The sequence below is a fragment of the Pongo abelii genome, chromosome 21, assembly GCF_028885655.2.
Source record: "Pongo abelii isolate AG06213 chromosome 21, NHGRI_mPonAbe1-v2.0_pri, whole genome shotgun sequence".
NCBI lineage: Eukaryota > Metazoa > Chordata > Mammalia > Primates > Hominidae > Pongo > Pongo abelii.
In genome coordinates this window covers 53,064,640-53,087,073 of record NC_072006.2, presented here as the reverse complement: position 1 = coordinate 53,087,073, position 22,434 = coordinate 53,064,640, and the positions used below count along the sequence as shown (strand labels likewise).

The following is a 22,434-nucleotide window of genomic DNA, read 5'->3' as shown; positions in this document are numbered from 1 at the left end:
GTTCTCCCTCCTTTCACGTTGGACCAGAAGGCCTGGCACTGTATTGGGCCCTGGGGACAGAGGTTTCTTCCCTTGTGGAGCTTGGGTGTCACAACTTTAATGATGTGGCCCCATCACGAGTGGGAAGTGAGTGGGTGGTCAGGGAAGCTGAGATCACAAGAGAGGGTCAGAGTCGATGTGGCAGAAAGTCAGAGCCTGGACTCTGATGGCCCCAAGGTCAGAGGCCAGCTCTGTCTGCTTAGCTGCATGCTCTGAGGCTGCCGTGTCAGCCACTGAGAACCTCGGTCTCCTTTTTTGTAAAATGGAGATGAGATTGTCTAGGATGAGGCAATCATGGGAAGCATTGGGTACATAGTTGACACGCCCTAAACTGAAGACCCCAAGCTGCAGCCAAGCAGCGAGTGTCTGTACTCCTAAGACTGGCCCTTCTGCTGCCAGAATTCCCTCCCTGGGGCCGAGCAGGCGCTGGGAAAAATCAATGGGAGGAAACCTCCATGGCTGCATCTCCCTCCCCCAGTCCTGGGCCCTGAATGCCACTATTTTTACATTCTCTCACTTTTGTGCATTGTTTCCTGACTCTACAAATACAATCCTTCACCAGCTAAGGGGGGGACTGCTCGCTCTCCAGCCCCAGGAACAATTGTTTGGGAAGATGGAAAAAAAATAGTTGGACCGAGGAAAAAACAAAACCTCTTGAAAGTCATTGTCTTCAGATGTCAAGTGTCAGCCCCACAGAGAGGAGACGGCATTCCACTCATTGTCCTGCTGCAGACAGGCACAAGGACCCCAGGATGTCCAGCCACCCCGCCCTGCATCCTGGGGCCCCGGGTGACTTGGTTCTCTTTGTCCAGGACATTCCGGCGGGAAATGCCACCCAAAGCAGGGCCTGTTCCCAGCCACCACTGTCTCCGTCACTTGAGGCTTTTCCTTCCAGCCACACACCCATGCAGGCCCCAGATGGGCGAGGGCTGGTGCTGACGATAAGGGCTACAGTTCTTACAGTGCTTCCTAGTGCATTTTATCCTAACCCATCAAATTCTCCCCATGCCTCTGTGATGCAGGTATCTATTTATTTTTTCTTCTTTTGGTGTAATAGTGTGAGATATAATTCACGTACCACCATACAGTTTACCCATTTGAAGTGTACAGGTGAATGGTTTTCGGTATATTCATAGAGTTGTACCACCATCTAATTTTAGGACCATTTCATCACCTCAGAAAGAAACTTCATATCGGCTGGGCATGATGGCTTACGCCTGTAATCCCAGCACTTGGAGAGGCCAAGGCAGGTGCATCACCTGAGGTCAGGAGTTCGAGACCAGCCTGGCCAACATCGTGAAACCCCGTCTCTACTAAAAATACAAAAATTAGCTGGGTGTGGAGGCATGCACCTGTAATCCCAGCTACTTGGGAGGTTGAGGCAGAAGAATCGCTTGAACCCAGGAGGCAGAGGTTGCAGTGAGCTGAGATGGTGCCACTGCACTCCAACCTGGGTGACAGAGCGAGACTTGGTCTCAAAAAAAAAAAAGAAACTTCATACCATTAGCAGTCAGGTACCATTTTTATATCTCCATTTCATAGAGAAGGAAGCTGAGGCACAGAGAGGCCGTTTAGGGTCACACAGCCAGCAAATGACCGAACCAGGATTTGAACCCAAAATACTTGGCTCTGTCTAGAAGCCATTTTCTTAGCTTTGCTATAATGCAGTGGTTCTTAACCAAGGATGATTTTGCCTCCAGGGGACATGGGCAATGTCTGGAGACATTTTTGATTGTCACAGCTGAGGAGAGGAGGGTTATTTGTATCTAGAGGGCAGAAGGCAGGGAAGCTGCTGAGTGTCTTATAATACTCAGGACATCCCTCACAGCAAAGAACTATCCACTTAACTGTCAAGTGGTTGAGAATCTCTGCTAGAATCCCACTCTGATGAGCCCATTTTTCAGGAAAAAAATCAACAACTGAGGAGCCCAAAGGAGTAGGGAGAAGCTGGGGTTTGAATGGGAAGGATTTTAGACCATTTCCGACAACAGTGAAGGGAGATAAATTCTGAACGGTGTGGAGAAGACTTAGCAGGAAAAAGATCTGCATTCCATTAGTGATGTCTGCCCTGGGTGAGGGTAAAGGCGAAGCAGCAGGTTCAGGTTTGCCTTGCCTGTGTCTAGGACAGAGGTCTCATACTCAGGTGTTCACAGGGCGCAGCAGCGGGTTGGGTGGTGGGAAATTGAGGAGCACTTGTCCTGGGTGAAGGTGATGGCTGTCACTGTGCTCTACAGCACCTGCAGCCCTGTGGGCATTTGAGACCCATGTGTCAGTTTTTTCAAAAGAAGCTGGGAATTTGGATTTTAATGGGAAATCTAATATTCAAACTTAGGCCCAAGTTTCTTAAACCCCTCTGCAGGCCAAAGGAATGATGACTGTGAGTTACCAGTTTGAGACCCATAAGGTAGCCCCATCATGTAGAGGAGGCTCTGCATAAATCTCTGTTGAAGGAAGGATGGGTTGTTGGTGAACTCAGGAAAGATTGTAGGCCAGGCCCCAGCCCCTTGATGGGGGCTGCGTGAAGAAAAGCATTGGGTTCCTCTCAATGTCCCCCACCACCTTCCCCCACTGTTGCATCAGACCTCTTCGTGACAGGTTGTTGCAACTTGTTTTTTGCATCAACTTCCTCTCCCAATGTGGTGGGGAATGGGGCGGGGTGGGGTGAGAACTGGGCACCTTTTACCAGGGCCTAGAATCTGGGTGGGGGTGGGAGTAGTCTACTCTAGATGATTGATTGACTGATTAATTAAACACATCCTTTCGAGGGTCTCCTGCGTGCTGGGTCCAATCCTAGGCTCTGGGACACCACAGTGACCTAGACAGACAAACATCCTTGCCTTTCTGGAGGAGAGACTCAAGTGGGCTAGATGGATAATAGACTGATAATAAACACACATAATGTCCATGGTGACAGGTGCTGTGAGGAAAACAGAGCAGGGATAGACGTTTTCGATAGGATTGTCCTGGAAAGACTGAATGTGCCTCGGGGCCCTTGCCCCGGCTGTTGACCCTGCCCATGATGCTGTGTCCTCCGTTATACGCAGTGCTGTTTGCTCCCTGTGTCTGCTCAAATGCCATCTTCTCAGAATGGCTTTCTCTGAACATCTCCTTGAAATGGCATTCCCACCTTATCCTTCTCTGTTTTCTTACCCTGCTTTAGTTTTCTTCGTAGCAATCATTCCTACCTGCCATTTTATTTTAAAATCAGTGTATAGTCTGTCTCTGCCACTACTTTGTGAAGGTGGGGAGTTAGTCTGATTTGTTCATTCACTGATGTGTCATTGGCTCTTAGCGCAGTGCCTGGCACATAATAGGTGTGCAGTAAATATTTGCTGACTACACAGGCGAATGTAAGAATGCATAAGTCCTTCCATGGCAGGGTCATGGCTTATATCTGTGTCTCCAGCACCCAGCTCGGTGCCTGGTGCACGGCAGGCCCTGGTTAACACTTGCTGGGATGGTTGGTACTCGGAGAGGGCTTGTCCCCCTAGAATATCATCACAAGCAACTTCCTGCCCCCTTTCCTTGTCCAGCCTCCCTCTTCTGGCTCAGCCTCTCTGCCACTTTTTCCAGGAAGTCTTTGTAGTTACGAAGTGTTCACCTGCATCATTTCACTTAAACCTCAACAACTACTCCTCCCCCCTTTTTTGTTTGGTCCAGGAAATTGACTCAGAAGTGTGGTGACTTGCTGAGATCACATGGTTGGCAGTCAGCGAGGAGGATGGGGCAGGGCGGAGGGGTGCGCTAGTGGTGATGAGGATGTGGGGGGCTCTGCAGTTTATAAAGCCTTCCCCTTCTCATCTCACCTCAGGAGACTCGGAAGCAGGCAGTCTATAATAATAGAGCTGTTTGCAGGATGGAAAAAACTAATAACAATAAGTAAAAATAGTTTGGGATAAATGTGACTGTGCTTGGAGCATGCAGAAGCCCTACAGATGTGGTTGATCCAAATCCAGGTTTCCTTAGGAAGCACAGTGGGTTCTGTCTGCCTGCACCAGGGCTTGGACTCCCTGCAGACCCTCTAGAAACTCAAAATGGGGAGATCATAATAGCCAATGCTTTTTTTTTTTTGGAGGCAGGGTCTTGCTATGTCGTCCAGGCTGAAGTGCAGTGGTGCGATCTCGGCTCACTGCAACCTCTGCCTCCTAGGCTGAAGTGATCCTCTCACCTCAGCCTCTAGAGTAGCTGGGACTACAGGTGTGCGCCACCACACCTGAGTTCAAGCAATCAGCCTGCCTCGGCCTCCCACAGTGTTAGGATTACAGGTGTGAGCTCACAGGTGTGAGCCTGGCCAATAATAGCTAATGTTTTTTGAGCACCTACTATGCACCAGGGACCATTCAAGTGCTTGTTATGTGTGTTAGCTTCTGTAATTCTCATTGTAATCCTGTGTACTCATTTTATCCACCTGTTATAGAGGAGGAAATGGAGGCAGAGAGAATAAATAATTTACTTCAGGTCTTACAGCTTGTAAGCAGCAGAGCTGGGATTTGAGCCCATTTAAATGCTTTGCCTGTAGTATTTCTTTTTTTCTTTCTCTTTTTTTTTTTTTTTTTTTGAGATGGAGTCTTGCTCGGTCACCCAGGCTGGAGTGCAGTGGTGCGATTTTAGTTCATTGTAACCTCTGCTTCCCAGGTTCAAATGATTCTCCTGTCTTAGCCTCCCGAGTAGCTGGGATTACAGATGTGATCCACCATACCTGGCTAATTTTTGTATTTTTAGTAGAGACAGGGTTTCATTATGTTGGTCAGGCTGGTCGCGAACTCCTGACCTCAGGTGATCCACCCATCTCAGCCTCCCAAAGTGCTGGGATTATAGGCGTGAGCCGCGGCGCCTGGCCTGCCTGCAGTATTTCATATCAGCCTCACAATAGCCCATGAAGTCAGTAGTTTATGGTCCCCATCCATGTTATAGATGAGGCCCAGAGAGATGGAGTCAGTTGTCTAGATCACAGAGCAGTAGGTGGCAGGGGCAGGATTTGAACCAGGTGGCTAGTTCTAGCCTTTGAACTTCATCCACTCTTACATAATGCTTGTTTAGGAGATACAGTGCCCTTCCAGCAAGGAGTAGGGAGAGTTTCTAAGGATAGGGAGGGCTTCTGAGAGTTGTGGCATGGGAGGAGGAGGTGGAATGCTGGCCATGTCTTTGGCCTCCGCGGGGGAGCCTGTATGGGTTCCCCGCAGATGCAGCCTGGATTCAGGTGGGCTAGATGGATAAGAGACTGATAATGAACACACATAATGTCCATGGTGACAGGTGCTGTGAGGAAAACAGAACAGGGATAGGCGTTTTCGATAGGATTGTCTTGGAAAGACTGAATGTGCCTCGGGGCCCTTGCCCCAGCTATTGACCCTGCCCATGATGCCGTATCCTCAGATACACGCAATGCTGTTTGCTCCCTGTGTCTGCTCCACATGAAATCTGCCTCCACGTCTGGCTGGGGACTGCCTGTGGTTCCGCAGCCACCTCCTCTGACCTTCAGCCCTGCACACGTAGAGATTTTCCCCATCAGCTCAGAAGTATTTTGGTGTTTTAACAGGCAGCGAGGCTGTCCTGGTGTGTATTAGGAGAACATCTGCTGGAGTGCCTGGCCTGTGTGGCTGCGGTGCTGCAAAGCCCTGCCTTTCACCACCCCCATGCTCGGGGGGCCCTACACCCTCTTTCTTTTTGAGGCTGCATTGCGACACCTCAGCCACTCCAGGGCACACCAGATGGACGCTCCACTGCCAGCACCTGCGCTCCTCTGCCTGATGGCTTTGTCTGCTCTGAGCTGCTCTGTCACTTTTAGGGAAGATGGGGAGTGCCAGGATCACCCCCACTGCCCTTAAACTAGTGACAGACAGGGCTGGTGTACAGACTCCCTGGCCTCCTCACTCCCTGAGGGTGGCTCTGAGGTGTGCGTTCGACACGGTCTGTCTGGGGCCTCATGGTGGTAACTTGCTTGGTCTCATACCCTTCGTGGGCTGCCTTCCCTTCTTAGTTCCACCTCCCTGTTGGTGTTTCCAGGGACTACCTCCCACCTCCCACCTCCCAAAGAAACTACGTGTACTCTACTTCTTGCCTCAGGGTCTGCTGCATCTGGGGAACCACCCCAAGGCTCCCGTCATGGTAGACCCGCTAAGATGCACCCACAGCACACACTCTCTGCATTGTCTGTGCACATAGCCACGGGCAGAGTTGATTGGTAATTTTGTAGACATTTAAATCAAGATTTATTCATTTTGACAATGCAGTTTTCCTTTTGTATTTGGAGCCAATGCACGTATTTTTAAAGGCCTCCAAGATTTCTGTAGGTCCAAGGAATGGTGCCAAGGAAATGTGCCCAGGGAAGGGGCCTGGTCTGAGCTGGTCCAGGGGCTACATGGAATTAAAAGTGCCCACCCCTTCACTGGATATTTACTGAGGACTTATTGGGCACCTCCTGTGATCCTGGCTGGATCCTGGGGGTGGGGGGCTCCCACCGTGGGCAGAGGCAACAAGTTATTTACAGACAGTGTCAGATTTAATCCTCATGTCAGCAACTTGCAAGGTGAGGCTGCATTACACAGATTTTATAGATGAGGCAACTGAGGTGCGAGGCTGGGCTGACTACAGAGCCTAATGTGTGATTCATGCCCTGTTTTCCTCTTTCCTAGAAAGGGGATGCAGTAGCCCACCTCGTGGGATTGTTATGCAGGACAAACATGCTGACCATCAGTCACCTGCTGAACCCCTTGTTACTGAGCATCTGCTCTGTGTCCAACACAGTTCTGGGTCCAGTGGGTGGACACTGCCCAAACAAGCTGCCACCCTCCTGGGACTGACTTTGTAGGGGACACAGGAACTGTAAGTGAAGAAACAGCTCAGTGCAGGTGGAGGGCAGTGCTGTGGGGGATGGAGGAGGATGAGATACAGTGTGCAGGGGAATGGGTGTCTATTTCAAATGGAGCAGTGGGGGAAGGCCTCAGAAGAACTGGCATTTGATTCTAGAGGGGAATTGATATGGTTTGGCTGTGTCCCCACCCAAATCTCATCTTGAATTGTAGCTCCCATAATTCCCATGTGTCATGGGAGGGACCTGGTGGTAGGTAATTGAATCATGGGGGCGGGTCTTTCTCATGCCGTTCTCGTGATAGTGAGTAAGTCTCACGAGATCTGATGGTTTTATAAAGGGGAGTTCCCCTACACAAGCTCTCTTGCCTGCCGCCATGTAAGACATAACTTTACTTCTCATTTGCCTTCTGCCATGATTGTGAGGCCTCCTCAGCCATGTGGAACTGTGAGTCAATAACCTCTTTATAAATTACCCAGTCTCTGGTATATCTTTATTAGCAGTGTGAGAACAGACTAATACAGGAATGAATTGAGGGTGGCGCCCTGCAGATATCTGGAGAAAGAGTCTTCCAGGCAAAAGGAACAGCAAGTGCAAAGGCCCCGGGGTCGATGGTGCCTTGGTATGTTCCCAGGAGGTCTCAGTTCTAGGTTCTTTGTATGCTTTCAGGAAGAAATTAGCCTGTTAAAGATACAATTCAAAGCAATATGTTTGTGCTGTGGACTATATAATGACATGAGTTATAGATACATATATGGACTTTGTAAATGTGCCATGGCAGTAAAGGAGTAGTAAGTCTGACTTTGTTAAAAAAAAAAAAAAAAAAAAAAAAAAAAGCTATCTCTTCCCAGTCCTCTCAGAGTATGTCTGTGACTGAATGAGTCAGTGGTGGAATCCTTGGAGAGGATGTTTCAAACCCAAAATTTGGGCCTTTTGGGAAAACCTCAGTTGGTTCTGAGCCAGTGGCTCTCTGCTTCTGGCCCCTGGCACGGACGTGATGAAGGAATGCTAGGTGGGAACAGAGTGGAGAGGGTTTTAATCAGCCTGGGCAGTGGTGTGGGCTCTGGTTGGTGGACATTCTTGTGTTCTGGCCCAGGCTGTGGAAGCTCCCGGCCAGCTTGTGGGGGGTCCCCAGGTTTCCAGAGTTGACTCAGAGAAGGAGGGCTGGTCAGCAGCTCAGAGGCTCTTCTGCAGAAGGAAAACCTTTCCATCTCATATTTGCCTTGCCCCTGCTCTGTTCTCCACTGGCGGGCACTGCATTCCCTGCACAGGGATACACATGTCCAAGGAGGAGAAGGCAGAAGCCAGGGGTCCTGATGATTGGGGCGGGTGATGGGGTGGGTGAGAGAGAGCCTGGTGTGTTTAGTACCCCTCCCATCCAGAAAAATAAAAACATGCATTTATATTAAAAATGACTTTTGCTTAAAAGTACCATGTTCATTGTAGAAATCTGGAAAGGGAAATAAATGAAGAAAGAAGAAAATGGAAATTCTTTAGAATTCCCCTCTGTCAGTTAGGATTAGGTTCAGTGGCTTGTGATAAAACCCAAATAACAGTGTCTTAAATGTGATGAAAGTTTATTTCCTTATTCTGTAATTATAGGTGACCCAGGGTGGATATGTTGGTTGTACCATCACTAGGAACATAAGTGCCTACTGAATGCTGCTGTTTTCCCCAACACGTGGCTTCTACCTCATGGTATAAGATGTCTGCTTCACTTCCAGGCATCGCATTTGCGATCCAATCAGTAGGAAAAGGGAATAGCAGAAGAGAATCCCTACCCATTCCTCCCCCAACCCACAAGGATACTTCCAAGATGTTGTACATAATATGCCATGTATGCCGTACTGGCCTGAACTTAGTTGCATGCCCACACCTAGCTGCAAGGGATGCTGGGAAATACAGTCCTTATTTTTAAATCTGGAGTTCTGTTTCTAAAGGAAAAGGAGAGAATGATATTGGGGGACAGCTAGTAATTTTGGCCACATTCTTAGATAGTTTAGGGTATTTCCTTCCATACTTCATTTTTCTATGCCTAAGGAGAGAGAATTTATTTAACCAACAGTGAGATTATATTTTACGTACTTGTCTGTAACTTGATTTTTTTTCCTAGTTAAGGATACATCAACAGTCCTTTTCCATGTTATTAAATAGACTTCTGCCAACTATTTTTAGCATGATCATTCCTTGTTGAGTTGGATGGTAATTTATTTAACTAAACCCCTGGTGATGGAATTATAAATCAGATATTGAAGGTAAAGCTTCATGCCACATATGAGATTTATTTTTCCCTGTAGGATAAATGCTCAGAACTTGGATGGATGGAGCATAGGATTTGGGCATTTGAGGGGGTCATTGGGCAATTGGGGAGCTCCCCAGACTCTGGACTATGTGGGGCGGCTTGCAGCAGGCTGTGTAAGCCCCCTTCTGCTGTTATTATAGCGATTTTATTATCATCACTCAGATTCCAAGGCCCTTGCTGTTCCATGACACTGTGCTTCCGACTCCCCGCCACCCAGATCATGTTGGGGATGAGGTCCTCAGGGCACCCCCTTTTCTTTGTCTTTGCTGTGTTCTGGAGCTCCCCCCACCCACCCCCACTCATCGCTTCCCTTTGCTCCCAGCCCATACCCTGGCCCTCTCAAGTTTCACCATATGTCTGGTGAGGTCACCCCAACCACGGCAGAGGTGTCCTTGGGGGCAGTCGGGCCCCCTCCCCAAGCAGATCAGGTTGCGGGCGTCAGTCTCAGGGAGTGACTTCAAGGCCTCTTTCTGTCCTTTTTATCTCCAGGGAGAGATTTATCCTCCCCAGGCGACAGCAGCCGTGGGTTCCAGGCAGATGGCAGCTCCCCAGGGGCACCCCTAAGGGCAGCTGCTACCTGTTTTAAAGGCTGATGCGGTTCATTGTCCACAGTCACTCACTGATGGCGTGTGATGGAGACTGTCTGGGTTTAAGGCCCAGCTCCTTCACTTACCAGCCGTGTGGCTTTAAATAAGGTCTTTACTGCGCTGGGCCTCAGGCTCCTCTGTAGAATGGACATAGTAATAACAATGCCTGCCTCCTCGAGTTTGAGGATTAAAACACCTAGAGCAGCACCTGCACATAATAAGGCCTAAAGGTGTAGTTAGTGAGTTAAAAAGGTGTTCTTATTCTAGTTGCCTCTCCCAGCTCGGTATCAGCTTACTTTCTGGAGCCTGTTCTCAGTTTCTCCCTGTCTCTCCCATCCTTCCTCCACATACCAGTCTCTCTTGAGCACCTGCTGTGTGCCAGCCTCTGTTCCAGGTGCTGCGTAGACGGCCAAGGAAACTGTCTTCTGCCCTGAGGGAGCTGATACTTTAGTGAGGGGGATGATACTGAATGATCAAACCTATCCATACTTAATTGGTAAGAGCACAGCCAATAGCGGAGACGTCTGTGAAGGGTAACAGGGTTCAGGTGGCTATGTAGTGGGTGAGATCCTCTCTTATATGGGTCCAGGGGTGGCCTGTGAGAGGAGGGGCCTCTCCTGCCAATTGAATGTCTTGGGAAAAGCTCTGTAGGCAAAGAACAGCACATGCGAAGGCCTGGATGGTGGGGACCTGGTGTGTTCAAGAAACAAAAAGGAGACCAGTGTGCCTGCAGCTGAGCCAGTGGGGTGAGAAGAGCCTGCATTAGACAGTCTTTGGGCTGTGGAAGAGGTTGGATTTTTTCTAGGTTTTAATTAGAACCTTTTCTAAGGCAAGAATTTCTTGACCTTGGCCCTGTTGTTTGCGGTCAGCTGTGTTTTTGTGGGGTTGTCCTGTGCACTGTAGGGTGTTTAGCAGCATCCCTGGCCTCTACACATTAGATGCCAGGAGCACCCACGTCCTCAGCTGTGACAACCCAAAATGTCTCTAGACATTGGCACATGTCTTCTGGGGGCAAAATCACCCCCAAGTTGAGAACCACTGGGCTCAGGCTAGGTGGGACAGGTGAGACCTGGCCTGGCATTGGGAGACCTGGTTCTAATCTGTGTTTTGTCACCAGCTTGCTGTTTGACTTCAGACCAGTGTCTCATACTCTTGGTGTCTCCATTAAGTGGGAGCTTGTTGGAGATGGCAAACTCATCATCCTTCTAACCCTCTCCCTGCCACATCCATGGCAGACATCACTAATCATGATGTGGCTTCCTGCTCAGTCTAGAGCTCTGGGGACCCTGGAAACACTCAGGCCGGGAGCTGAGTAAACGGCCTCTCTGGTCCTTCTCTTATGCCCTAGAAGACCTGGATATATACTTAGATGAACTTGAACGCCTGGGCTCGAGGAAACCTGTGCATCACCTAGAGGAACTTGTATACCCATACCCCAGTCGACATGAGTATACAGCTGGAAGAACTTAAACCTGAGCACCATTGTTTACAGTAAGGATGTTTGAAACAAGTGTCTGCAGCATGGCAGTGGTTACTTCATGCTGTAATTTAGACTAGTAAGCAATGAAATGAATAACTTGAGGTCTGTCTTATTGTGGATTCCCCAAAGAACACGACCTGAGACTGATTCAAGGGCAAGTAGCGTACTTGGGAGGTCACCCCAGGAAGCATCAATAGGAGAGTGGGGGAGTGAGGCAGGGAGGAGAAGGCAGCCAAGAAAGGTGTGTCATCAAGCGGGTTACCATGGGGGCCACTGGAGCTGAATCCATCAAGGCACTTGGGGAGATAGTGTCCATCGAGTGCCTCAGTTTCCTCATTTGTCTTTTCATGCCAGGTCCTGCTGACCATCACTGAGGGCTACTCCCAGGCAGTCTTACTTCTTCAGCACTTCTGGCCTGCCCTGCACATGAGAGCGGGGCCTTCAGGCCAAGAGATGCAGGCGCTGGCAGCTCGATGTGGTGTGGGGTAAGGGTGGGGTCTGGATAGCAGATGCTGCCCGGTGTACATATCAACATGGGTAAATGTGGAAGGCATGATGTTGAGTGAGAAAATTAAGTTGCTGAAAGCACGCTGCTTATAAAAATGTTGTGAACATGCAAAACGGTATTCTCTCTTGCTTATAGATGCACACGGCTTGGTAAGTGGGCAGAGGTATGTGTGGGAATGAAGAGCACCAGCTCCAAGTACCTTGCAGGGAGAGAAGGTGCCCAGTAGCTCACCTCTCTCTGTAATGATTCCTTTCTGCCTTTTCTATTTAATACATTGAGGTTTGATATTTGCATGGTACTGTGGGTAAACTGAACTAATCTCGAGTGCATACTGCTGGGGCTTTGCATATGCAGCAACCTGTGTCTCCACTGCTCCGATCAAGATATAGAACATTTCCAGCACCCCCGAGAGCCTCCTCATCCCGTTTCCAGTCTGTGCCTCCCCCAGACTTGTTGAATTTCTTTTTGCAAATGGTTTCAAGCAAATTTGGTGTCGTGTTAAGATTTGTCAAAGCTGGGTAGTGATGAGTTTGTGGGTGTTTGTTGTTTCACTCTATTCTTTTCTGTATCCCTGACGTATTTCATCATCATATTCATAAAATGAAGAGGAGGACTTGGGCAGATGTGAGGACAAGTGGTCCAGGCATGGGCAAAGCTTCCGAGGCTGGAGGAGTTTCTCAGGCAGCCCTGGAAATCCTGAGAACAGTATTGTGTCTAAGGGAGGCTTCGGAGATGAGAGCTGCTTTTGACCTGAGCGTTTCAAAGCTGTCAAGCCTTGGACAAAGGAAGAGTCTCCCTGGAGGGTCCCTTTCACCATCCCTGCCAGCACAGAGGATGCCGTGCTGCCTGGAAAAGCCAGTCGTGCCTTGGGCAGCAGGAGGGCTGGGCCCAGAGCCTCTGCTGCCCATTCTTTCCGGGTCACGAGCTGCCCATTGTGGCCTTCACACTGGCTTGTTTGCAGTTCCTCAGTGGGTGGCCCGAGCCTCCCATTGTTGCAGCACAATAGCGGTGGCAGAGCTCGTGTGAAGAAACCGGGACAGGAAGCCCCAATCTAGGCCAGCGGAGTGCGGCACTCCCAGCTTCCTGCCCTCCCTGGCTGTGCTGGGTGAGGCTGCCTTTGTCTCCCTCTAGTCTGGGGAGGCTGGAGCTTGACTTCCTGTCAGTATCCCAGGCCCTGTTAAAACATCCTCTAGGAACCCCAGTCCCTGTCCCCTCCGCCCATTGTCATTTCAAAAACAGGATCCGCAGACTTCCAAGGAGCCTGAGTCGAGGTCTCTGGCATGGGTCAGCCACCGTGCCAGGCACATTCCAAACCTTCCTTTGATTTTCAAGCACCTGTTATTTGCTGAGCACTACATTTGGCCCTGAAGATGTAGGTGTGAACAAGACAGGCAGGGTCCCTGCCTTCAGGGAGCTTCCATTCACTTTATCCCATGACATTCTAAAAGGTGCTATATTCCTATGATTCCACTGGGAAGAGTAAATGAAGACTCAGAGAGGCTAGTGCACTTTCCTGAGGTCACACAGCAGGAAGGACCCGTGGTTGAAACTCAGACTCACCAGTTTCCAAACCTGGCCTCTGTTGTTGGATTGGGGGTTATGGTTTCATCCCAGCCATGATCCGTGCTTATCCTGGCCTTTCCCTTAGGAGCTTGTATAGATTGCTTAACCTCAGTTTCCTCATCTGTCAAATGGGCTCTTAACGCAAGATGGGAAGACAGAGGTGACATTTGAACTAAGGCCGGATGGATGAGGAGGCTGCTCAGGGCAGAATGGGGGAGAACATCTTGCCAGCAGGAACAGCATATGCAAAGGTCCTGAGGCAGGAGTGTATTTGGCAGGTGGCTAGAATCTAGAATGAGAGTGTGGCTGAAGATTATTTATATTGAGGTGTGTGGGAGGATGAAGTACTGGAAGATGAGATCAGAGAGGTTAAAAGGACAAGATCATGGGGACCATGGAAGGATTTGGATTTTAAGTGCAGTGGGAAGCCATGGAGATTTTAAAGGCATGGATTGACTGATCTCCTGTACATATTTAAAGGGATCTCCCTGGCTGTGTGTGTAGAGAACAGACTTTTGGGAGGGTGAAGGGGACCAGGAGGGAAATGGCTGTGTTAGTCCAGGCAGGAGATGATGATGGCTTGGACTGGGGAGGAGGGGGTGGCTGTGGAGATGGGGACCAGTGGTTGTAGTATACAGGTAAAGCAGGTAACATTTGCTGATGTATTGAAAATGGAGTGTCAGAGGAGAGGGGCTGAGGATAGCTAGTGGGTTTTGGCTAGAGCCCTTGAAAGGCAGAGGTGCCATTAATTAAGTGGGGAAGAGCTCGGTGTGAGTTTGGGAAAGGTCATTAATTAAGTGTTGGACAGGCTGAGTTTGGACATCCAGGTGGAGACACTGAATCTGCAGCTGGAGATAAGAGTCTGGGGTTTTCAGGGGAGAAGTCCAGCCTGGGGATATAAACATGGGGGTCATCAAAAAAAGGGGATTTAACCCATTTATGCTGGAGGTTGCAATTTATTTATTTTTTAATAAAAAATCAGACCTTGGCAATGACCTTGAAGAGGAGGATATAAATAACTCCCACAAGCTTAGCGTTCCAGTAATGGAACACTAGGCATAAATGGGTTAAAGCCCCAAGACTGGCTGAGATGGCTCTGCACTCTGTGTGGACAGAGACAAAGCTGCCTTCCTGTGTCTTACCTTCTTCTGTGACTCGCCATGTGGACTGTCATTGCGCCCCCTCCCAAGAGGCTTGAGTCTGGGCAGGTGGCCGGGCTCCCGGGGGCAGGCATGGACGTGTCGTGTCTCTGGGTGATGGAAAGGATCTGACAGCCATGTGCAGAGGGCTAGCCTCCTCTCTGCTTACCTGCCCCGCTTCCCCTGACCCCAGCACTATCTTGGGCTGTCCCCGCCATCTCTCCTGCACTCAGAGATCTCCCTAGACAAGCGTGGTGGGATGAGACAGGCTCCTGCAGCCCCTGTCTTAATCAGCCTGCACCTGGGCTCTGTGACAGGGAGACCATGTGCTCACCTGGAGCAGCCCCCCCTGTGTACCCCCAAGCTGTCATCAGCCTTGGCAGGGCAGGTGACTGATAGGCCCCACAGCTCCCCGTGGCCCTGTGGCTACGACAGCACCATGAATTCCTTTTCCCAGGGGTCTCCATGTGGCTGCTTCCAGGTTAGCCTACAGCCAGATCCCACATCCTGGAGTTCGGGCAAACCAGGCGGAGGTGGCTGTGGGTGCTGGGCCTCGGTCTCCCTTAGGTGCTGACTCTGCTGTCTCTCCTTTCCCCAACATTTATCCCTGTGACTCTCAGCCCATCTATGTGACCCCTCGGTAGCTCTTCTTTCTGCCACTTTTCTACCCACACCACCTGGTGCCAGGCCACCGTCATCTCTTGTTGGCACCATTGCACCCTACTGCCCTGGTCTCCCCACTTTTACGCACAACCCCTAAAATCCAGTTCCTTGCAATAACAGAGGGCTTTTTCACCAACACTTCAAAACTGGGAGACTTTTCTTTTGAAAAAAAATTATAATTTCTGGCTTCATTAAAAACAACAACATCACCCAAATCTGAACTTCTGGTGGTCCTGGGCCTGCAGCCTCCCCACGTGGCCCCACGTGAATGGTGCACCTTCGGCTCCCACAGCCCCTGTCACTCCTGCCCTCGTATCGTCACACTCGTCTGCTGCGTCTCACAGAGGAGAGACGTGATTTGTCTGTTCCAAGCCCCTGAAAGGGTGTAGAAGGACCATGGTCCATTCAAACAGTACATTCCTGGCATCTGCAAGGAAGCTTGTTGTGAGATGATCTGGAAGGATCTCTGAGCTATATTAAGTAGAAAATCCAGGTGCGGGTCATCCAGTATACGTTGCTATTTTTTGGTGTGTAAAGAGGTTAAAAAAAAAAACAAAAAGGAATAGATGTGTATGTGTGTGTTTTTGCATAGATTTTTTGGAAGAATACCCAAGAAACTAGTAGCTGGGTTTCCTGTAGGGGTTGGGGAGGGACTAGATGGTTTGGGGCTGGGGTAGGGACTAGATGGTTTGGGGCTGGGGTAGGGAGAGAGACTTTCTGTGTTTTTGCCATTTTATATTTTTGACTTTTGAGCCACGTGACTGTGTTATTATTCAGAGGTTAAATTGTAAAGCAAAGTAAAAAAAAATTGAAAGGGGAAATGAATTAGAGTCTGAGAGGCGCCCCTGGGTGAGGAAGCAGGTGTGTATCTTTTTGGGCCAAAGGTTCCTCGAGGGCAGGGGCTTTGAGATTTTCTCTGCTGAATCTTCAGGGCCCAGTGCAGGGCCTGGCGTCGTAGGTGCACAGTACACCCCTGGTGACCGTGTGGGAGTGAGGGCTGCTCCAGTGTATTTAAGGGGTAAGCAGAGCACGTTTTTCCTCGTCCGCTGCTTGTGTCCCTGGACCCGTGGTACCTCCCAGATCCTAGTTGGCATTTGAACTTGAGAGCCTTCTGTAGGGCCGTCTATTGGAGAGCTGGAGATGCGGACACTCACCTCTCTCTGCTTCTCTCCTCCAGGCATTCCTGCATCGCATCCGGCAGAACGTGGCCGACTCAGTGGAGAAGGGCCTCACGGAGGAGAATGTCAAGGTGTGGACGCTCGGGCTGGCCCCTGTTCTAGAGCATCTGTGTTGCTTTGTGCCTTGCTCTTCCCGTGCGATGCTCAGAGGGTGTGCATGCAGGGGGAGGTGTGTCACCTGCTGGCTGCTGGCCGCCAGCTTTGCCCTGCCCCAGCTTGCTCCCTTCAGCTCCTGGAGGCCTCTTGTCCTGTGAGCAAGCTGTGCTTGGTGGATGTCAGCAGGAATTTTTAGCCCCGGGCCCCACTTTCCAACCCAAGACTTTCTTTCTGTGCTCAGTGTGACCCCCCCGTCTTCCGGGCTCCTCATGTCAGGCCCTCTGGCTTGGAGCCAGTGGAAAATCCTCTCCCAAGTACCCCCGGGAGCCTGGCACCTCCAGTCCCTCTCCTGGCAGCCCCGGCCCCCGCTCCCGCCCTGGGCATCCAGTGTCCAGGCAGGGCTGATGAGTAATATGAGTAATTGGGTCCAGTTTGGCCTTGGCCGTGGCTCTGGGGAGTTTGAGGAGGAGATCAATAGGCCTTCTGTGTGCATGGCTCAGCCCCAGCCTGGCTCTCCAGGCCTGGCTTTCTGTGTGACCTCACTCTCTGAGCCGCCTTTCAGGCCTCGGGACTCTGAGGGTCCTGGTGTCCAAGGTGCCCAGTATTTACAGCACACAAAGGACTCGGTCATAGAAGACATTGCCCCCAAACGCCCTGATTAATCTGGACGGTGGCCTTGCATGTTGACAACTCTACACCGAATTATTTGCATAAGAAAGCTGAGTCTTAGAGATGTCAAGGACTTGCTCAAAGTCTCTGTGTGGCTCATCCTGGGGGTGGGGGGTGTGTGTGTGTGTGTGTGTGTGTGTGTGTTCACGCACTGGGATCTAAACTCTATGCTTGCATTCATTTATTCACTCATTCATTCAGCAAATATGACTGAGCACCTCCTGTTTATTCCACTTATTTATTACACTATTTGTTATAGTTTACGAATTATTTATTATAATTTTAAGCTGTGACTTATTACAGTTTATAAAAAATTAACTTTTTTTTTTAATGAGGTAGAAGTCTCATACAGTAAGGGGTGCAAACCTTAGTGCTGAATGCAGTGCGTGTCTGCGTATGAATGCACCAGTGTACCATGAAACCAAATGAAGGCAGAGAGCATTTCCCAGTCCCAACTGCCCACTCTAGGCCCCCCTCAGTCAGTCCTCCCTCTCTAAAGGTAATCCCTGGTTCTTAGTACCATGGATTGGTTTTGCCTGTTCTTGAAATTTACATTAAAGTGAGCTCTTTCGTGTCCCTGCCTGCCTGTGGGATTTGCCTGTGATGTTGTGTGTAGCTGTGGTTCACTCTTTTTCATTGCTGTGTGGTGTTCCATTGTGTGAATGCAACACAATTTACTTACCCATTCTCATGTGGATGGATATTTTAGTTATTTCCAGTTTTGGGCTGTTACAACTGTTCTTAAAAAAAAAATACAATCATGAGGGCCAGGCGAGGTGGCTCACGCCTGTAATCCTAGCACTTTGGGAGGCTGAGGCAGGCAGATTGCCTGAGCTCAGGAGTTCGAAACCAGCCTGGGCAACACGGTGAAACCCTGTCTCTATAAAATACAAAAAAGGTAGCTGGGCGTGGCGGCATGCATCTCTATTCCCAGCTACTCGGGAGGCTGAGGCAGGAGAATTGCTTGAACCCTGGAGACGGAGGTTGCACTGAGCCAAGTTCGCGCCACTGCACTTCACACTCCAGCCTGGGCAACAGAGCGAGATTCCGTCTCTAAAAAAGAAAATAATAATAATAATTTTAAAAATACAATCATAAAAGACTCAGAGGCAAAGTAATAATAATAATTGCTCATTGCGGGGTCTGTCCTGTACATTGCAGGAAGGGTTAACAGCATCCCTGGCCTCTGTCTACGAAACACCCCTTTTCTTCCCAATTTGTGACAACCAAAAATGTCCCTTGACAATTGCCGCATATCCTGTGTGTGTGTGGCGGGGGTGGTGGGTAAAATTGCCCCTTGTTGGGAACAACTGATCAGAAGGTTAAATTCTAAAATGTAGGATTGCTGGGTCAAATTGTATTAGTGTTTTACACTTTTAGATTGATGTGGGGAAACAGGGTATCTCATATATTGTTTGTGAGAGTTCAGAGAGCGTATTTCTAACCTCCTTCCTTATTGTGTTTTCTTCTACCACGTCATTTTAATGGGTGCATGGAAATATACTTGTAATTTCAACATCTCCCTGTAGCTGGACACAGCAGTTGTGTCTGACTGTGATGAATGTCTGCATACTAAATGTGGAGCTGCTTGCAAGACTTTGACCTTGGGAATATTATTTTATCTGAGACTTGGTTCTTCATCTGTAAATTGGGCATAATAATAGTTTCTATCTCATGGATTTACAGTGGGGATTAGATTCCATGAATGCATATAAAGTTCTTAACACAGGATTAGTCACTAATCCTGATTATAGTAAATAAATATTGGTAATATTTCTGTTATTACGAAGATTTCTATTAGTGGTAAACCAGTTCCGGTGTTTGAGAGTTCTTCTTTGACTACAATGTCACCCGCACCGAGGTTTGTATTTTTTCAATGCTTGGCTTTGTTGTCCCTCTGAGCCTTGATTAACGCTGTCCTCTGGCCTCTCTTTTCCTCACAGATCCTGTTCTCGAACATCGAAGACATCCTGGAAGTTCATAAGGATTTCTTGGCGGCCTTAGAGTATTGTTTACACCCGGAGCCGCAGTCTCAGCATGAACTTGGGAATGTTTTCTTAAAATTCGTGAGTGCCGTGCCACTGCCCCTGGTGGACTCTAGCTTTTGAGAAGTGGGCTTCTCCCTGGGTCCCTGCCCCATCCGCTTTCACCAGCTTCCTCTGTAGGCCTGTCTGGGAGACGGGGTAGCAAGGTGGGCAGGTGGGCCCAGTCTGCATCCCTGGAACTATGGGAAGTGGGTCAGGCCCAGCAGGCTGTGGGCATTTTTAGTGACTCTCCTTTCCCTCAGCTCCACATAGAGAGTGGGCCCTCACTGAATGCATGTGTCCTGGAGTCCTGTGACCTCCTGGCCTGGTGGGGCCCCTCTGCCGCAGTGACCATCAAAGGTAGCTAGTGGCCAAGAAGAGATGGGCTTGGCATCAGACAGACCTGGGTTTGAGTCCAGGCTCAGGCACCCACTGGACAGTAAGGGTGTCTGATCTTGGGGTGCCCCGTTGGGCTGTTGGTCAGAGAGGCTGACGCTTCTTGCAATAGCTTCTCTCTTCCTGCAGGATTACTAACGCATTTGGAATTGTGGGTGGTGGGCTGGAAGAAGGAAGGCAACTGCTTTTCCATACCCTCTTTTTCTCTACTACCTGGGACCCCCCTCACAGATAGAAGAACACAAGCTAGCCTCACGGGCACGAGATGTGAGCCAAACTCCTTTGCCTCTCTGAGCCTCTATTTCCTCCTGTGATTGTGAAGTAGGAACAATTCCTTCTACCTCCTAGCGTTGACGGCAAGACTCAGAGGTAAAGCGATAGGGTAGAGAGCCTAGAGCAGAGCTTCTCAGCTGGGGCGATTCTGGCCCCCAGGGGACAATGGACAATGTCCAGACACATTTTTGGTTGTCCCAGCTCTGGAGTGCTACTGGTTTCTAGTAGGTAGAGGCCAGGGATGCCACCAAACATCCTATAATGCACAGGACAGCCCCCACAACAGAGAATCATCTGACCTCAAATGTCAGTGGTGCCAAGGTGGAGAAACTTTGGTGTATCAGCATTTGGCCACTGTTAACTCTCATCATCATCATCATCATCATCATCATCATCATCATCATCATCACTAGCTCACTTCTCCAGGGGATCACATCTGAGTGGCCAGAGCCTAAGATGATGGAGCTGTGGGACTTTGCCCTCAGAGGGCAATGGGGGGCAAATCTCATGTGCGATCAGGCATGCAGAGTACCCCAGGATGCAGTCATTCAGCCAAGGGCCAGCCACTCTCTACGTGAAAGTGAGGGCAAGGAGAGCTTCTGGCCAGGCTGCTGGGCCACTCATGAACTGTGGTCCTCTTAGCAAGTTGACTGATCTTGTCTGTGCCTCAGTGTCCTTTTACCCATAAACGGGGTATAAATCCATGACATTGTGAAGATTAAGTGAGATAATACAAGGAGCCTGCTCAGTGCAGCTCCTGGCACAGTAAGTGCTCAATAAATGTCGATGTTATCTTCCTATTCACATAGCGGACACGCCTCCATCTTTGGAATTGGACAAATAAGAGCACAATGGGGCACAGGTGGGCTGGGTGCTAGCAGAGGGCATTGAGCAGAGGAGGGACGCGGTCCACAGGCCCTTTGGCTGCTGTGAGGGGGAGTAGCTGTGGAGGGAGAACTGGTAGCAGGGAGACATCTAAGAGGTTACCCCACCAAGTGAGATGACGATGCCTCGGACCAGCATGGTAGCAGTGGAGGTGGTGAGAAGGGGCAAGTGGCCACAGTGGTTCAGTAAAGGTGTTTGAATAGGAAAATGAAAAGGAAGGGAGGGACAGTCTTCCCTTTGGGTTCAGAGGAGACAGGAAGTGCTTTTTTCTCTGGAGCCAACAGCCAACGTTCAAATCCCTGTTCTACTGCTTGCCAGCCCAGTGACCTCTCAGGGCCTCAGTCTCCAACTCTGTAAAATGGGGGTAATGACAATACCTGCTGCAGGGGGCTGTCGTGAGGATGAATGACCTGGCTCAGCACCGAGCTAATGCCGCGTGTCAGCTGTGGGTGTTACTCCGGCCTGCTTCCTGGAGGGGGTGGCCTTGGGGCTGGCTGTGATGTCATGATCTGAGCTTGGGTAGGATTGCCTGTACTTAGCAAAAGTGGGAGAAAGGGTCCTCAAGGTGCACTGTCCAGTTTGCCAAAAGCTGCGCCCCCCCTCATTCCTTTGGCTTCTCTGCCTGAGCCCCAGAGGCTGTGGAGAAGTGGGTTTAACTCGCTTGTCAGCGAGGAGCCCTGGACCCTGAGGACACAGCGGGGCTATCCTCACCTCTCTCTTTCTGCAGGATTCCTGACTTGCTCAGAGATGCAGCAGAGGGCTGGGGGTCTGGGGACGGGGAGTTCAGTGTGCATGAAGCAACCTCTTTTCCATGTCCTCTCTTCTGCTACCCAGGACCCTCCTCATGTAGCCTCATCAAACTAGGCACCTGGTGAAGGCTACGCTTACCACCAGAGTCATGACATGTGGAGGGTGGATGTTTAGGCCTTTGTGGGAAGTTGTTCTGTGCTGGGGCCTTCCTGGCATCCTCCCTGGGCCTGGGAGATCAAGCATTCTAGAGCCCAGCTGCCCGACTTTGCATCCTAGCTCTGCTGCTTCCTTGCTCTGTGATCCTGGGAGAATGACCTTACCTCTCTGTGCCTCAGTTTTCTCATCTGTAAAGTGGGTATCACAAAACTCACCTTCTAGGGCGGTTGAGGGAATGAATGACGTTGGTAGAACCTGGCACATAATAAGTGCTCAGGAATTGTTTCTCACTTGGGTTATGTGCGCATCTGTTCACGTGATCCAGCTCTTTCTGGCACCTCCCAGGCTTCTCTGGAGTGTGACTTTGTGTAGGGTGCCCAGACCTGGGATCACTGAGCCCCATTCCAGGCGATTTATCATGAGCCCCCCTGCACCTCAGCAGGGCTCCTGTCCTTCCAGCCTCATAAAGCTGCTGTGATGCCCGGGCGCAAGGATGAATGTCGGAGGCTTTGCCAGAGATGAAGTATTTTGGAGATTGGTTCTCCCCTGAGCCAGCAGAGAGACCTGCTGGAAACATCAATCAGGTCTCTTCACCCCCTCTCCCAGCACCCTCCAAAGGTTCCTGCCTCATTGGAATAAAATCCCCACACCCCGCCAGGCCCTGTTCGTTCCTCGGAACTCACTCCCCTGGCTGTAGCCACACAGGTCTCCTCGCTGTTCCAGAACATGGCAAGCCCATTCCCATCCCAGGCTGCTTCCTCTGCTGGACCAGTTCCCTCAGACATCCCTGCGGCTCTCTCCCTTCTTGCCTTGAAAGCTTTTCGGAAATGCCATCTTCTCCCCGAAGGCCTCCATGCCCTCCTGTTTAAGTTGCTGTACTCCTGCCCTTCCGCGCTCCTCCCCTACTCTGTCATT

General features: G+C 50.0%; 1 protein-coding gene across 3 annotated transcripts in view; it reads left to right on the top strand.

Moving 5' to 3' along the window:
* The window catches only part of PREX1 (phosphatidylinositol-3,4,5-trisphosphate dependent Rac exchange factor 1), a 202,424-nt gene that overhangs the window by 63,656 nt on the left and 116,334 nt on the right, over positions 1–22,434 (top strand). For all 3 annotated transcript variants that reach the window (XM_024238876.3, XM_054541872.2, XM_063720557.1), the window contains exons 2-3: positions 16,270–16,341; positions 18,979–19,101. In XM_024238876.3, the coding sequence (XP_024094644.1) occupies positions 16,270–16,341; positions 18,979–19,101 (195 nt within the window). The remainder of the gene's footprint in view (positions 1–16,269; positions 16,342–18,978; positions 19,102–22,434) is intronic.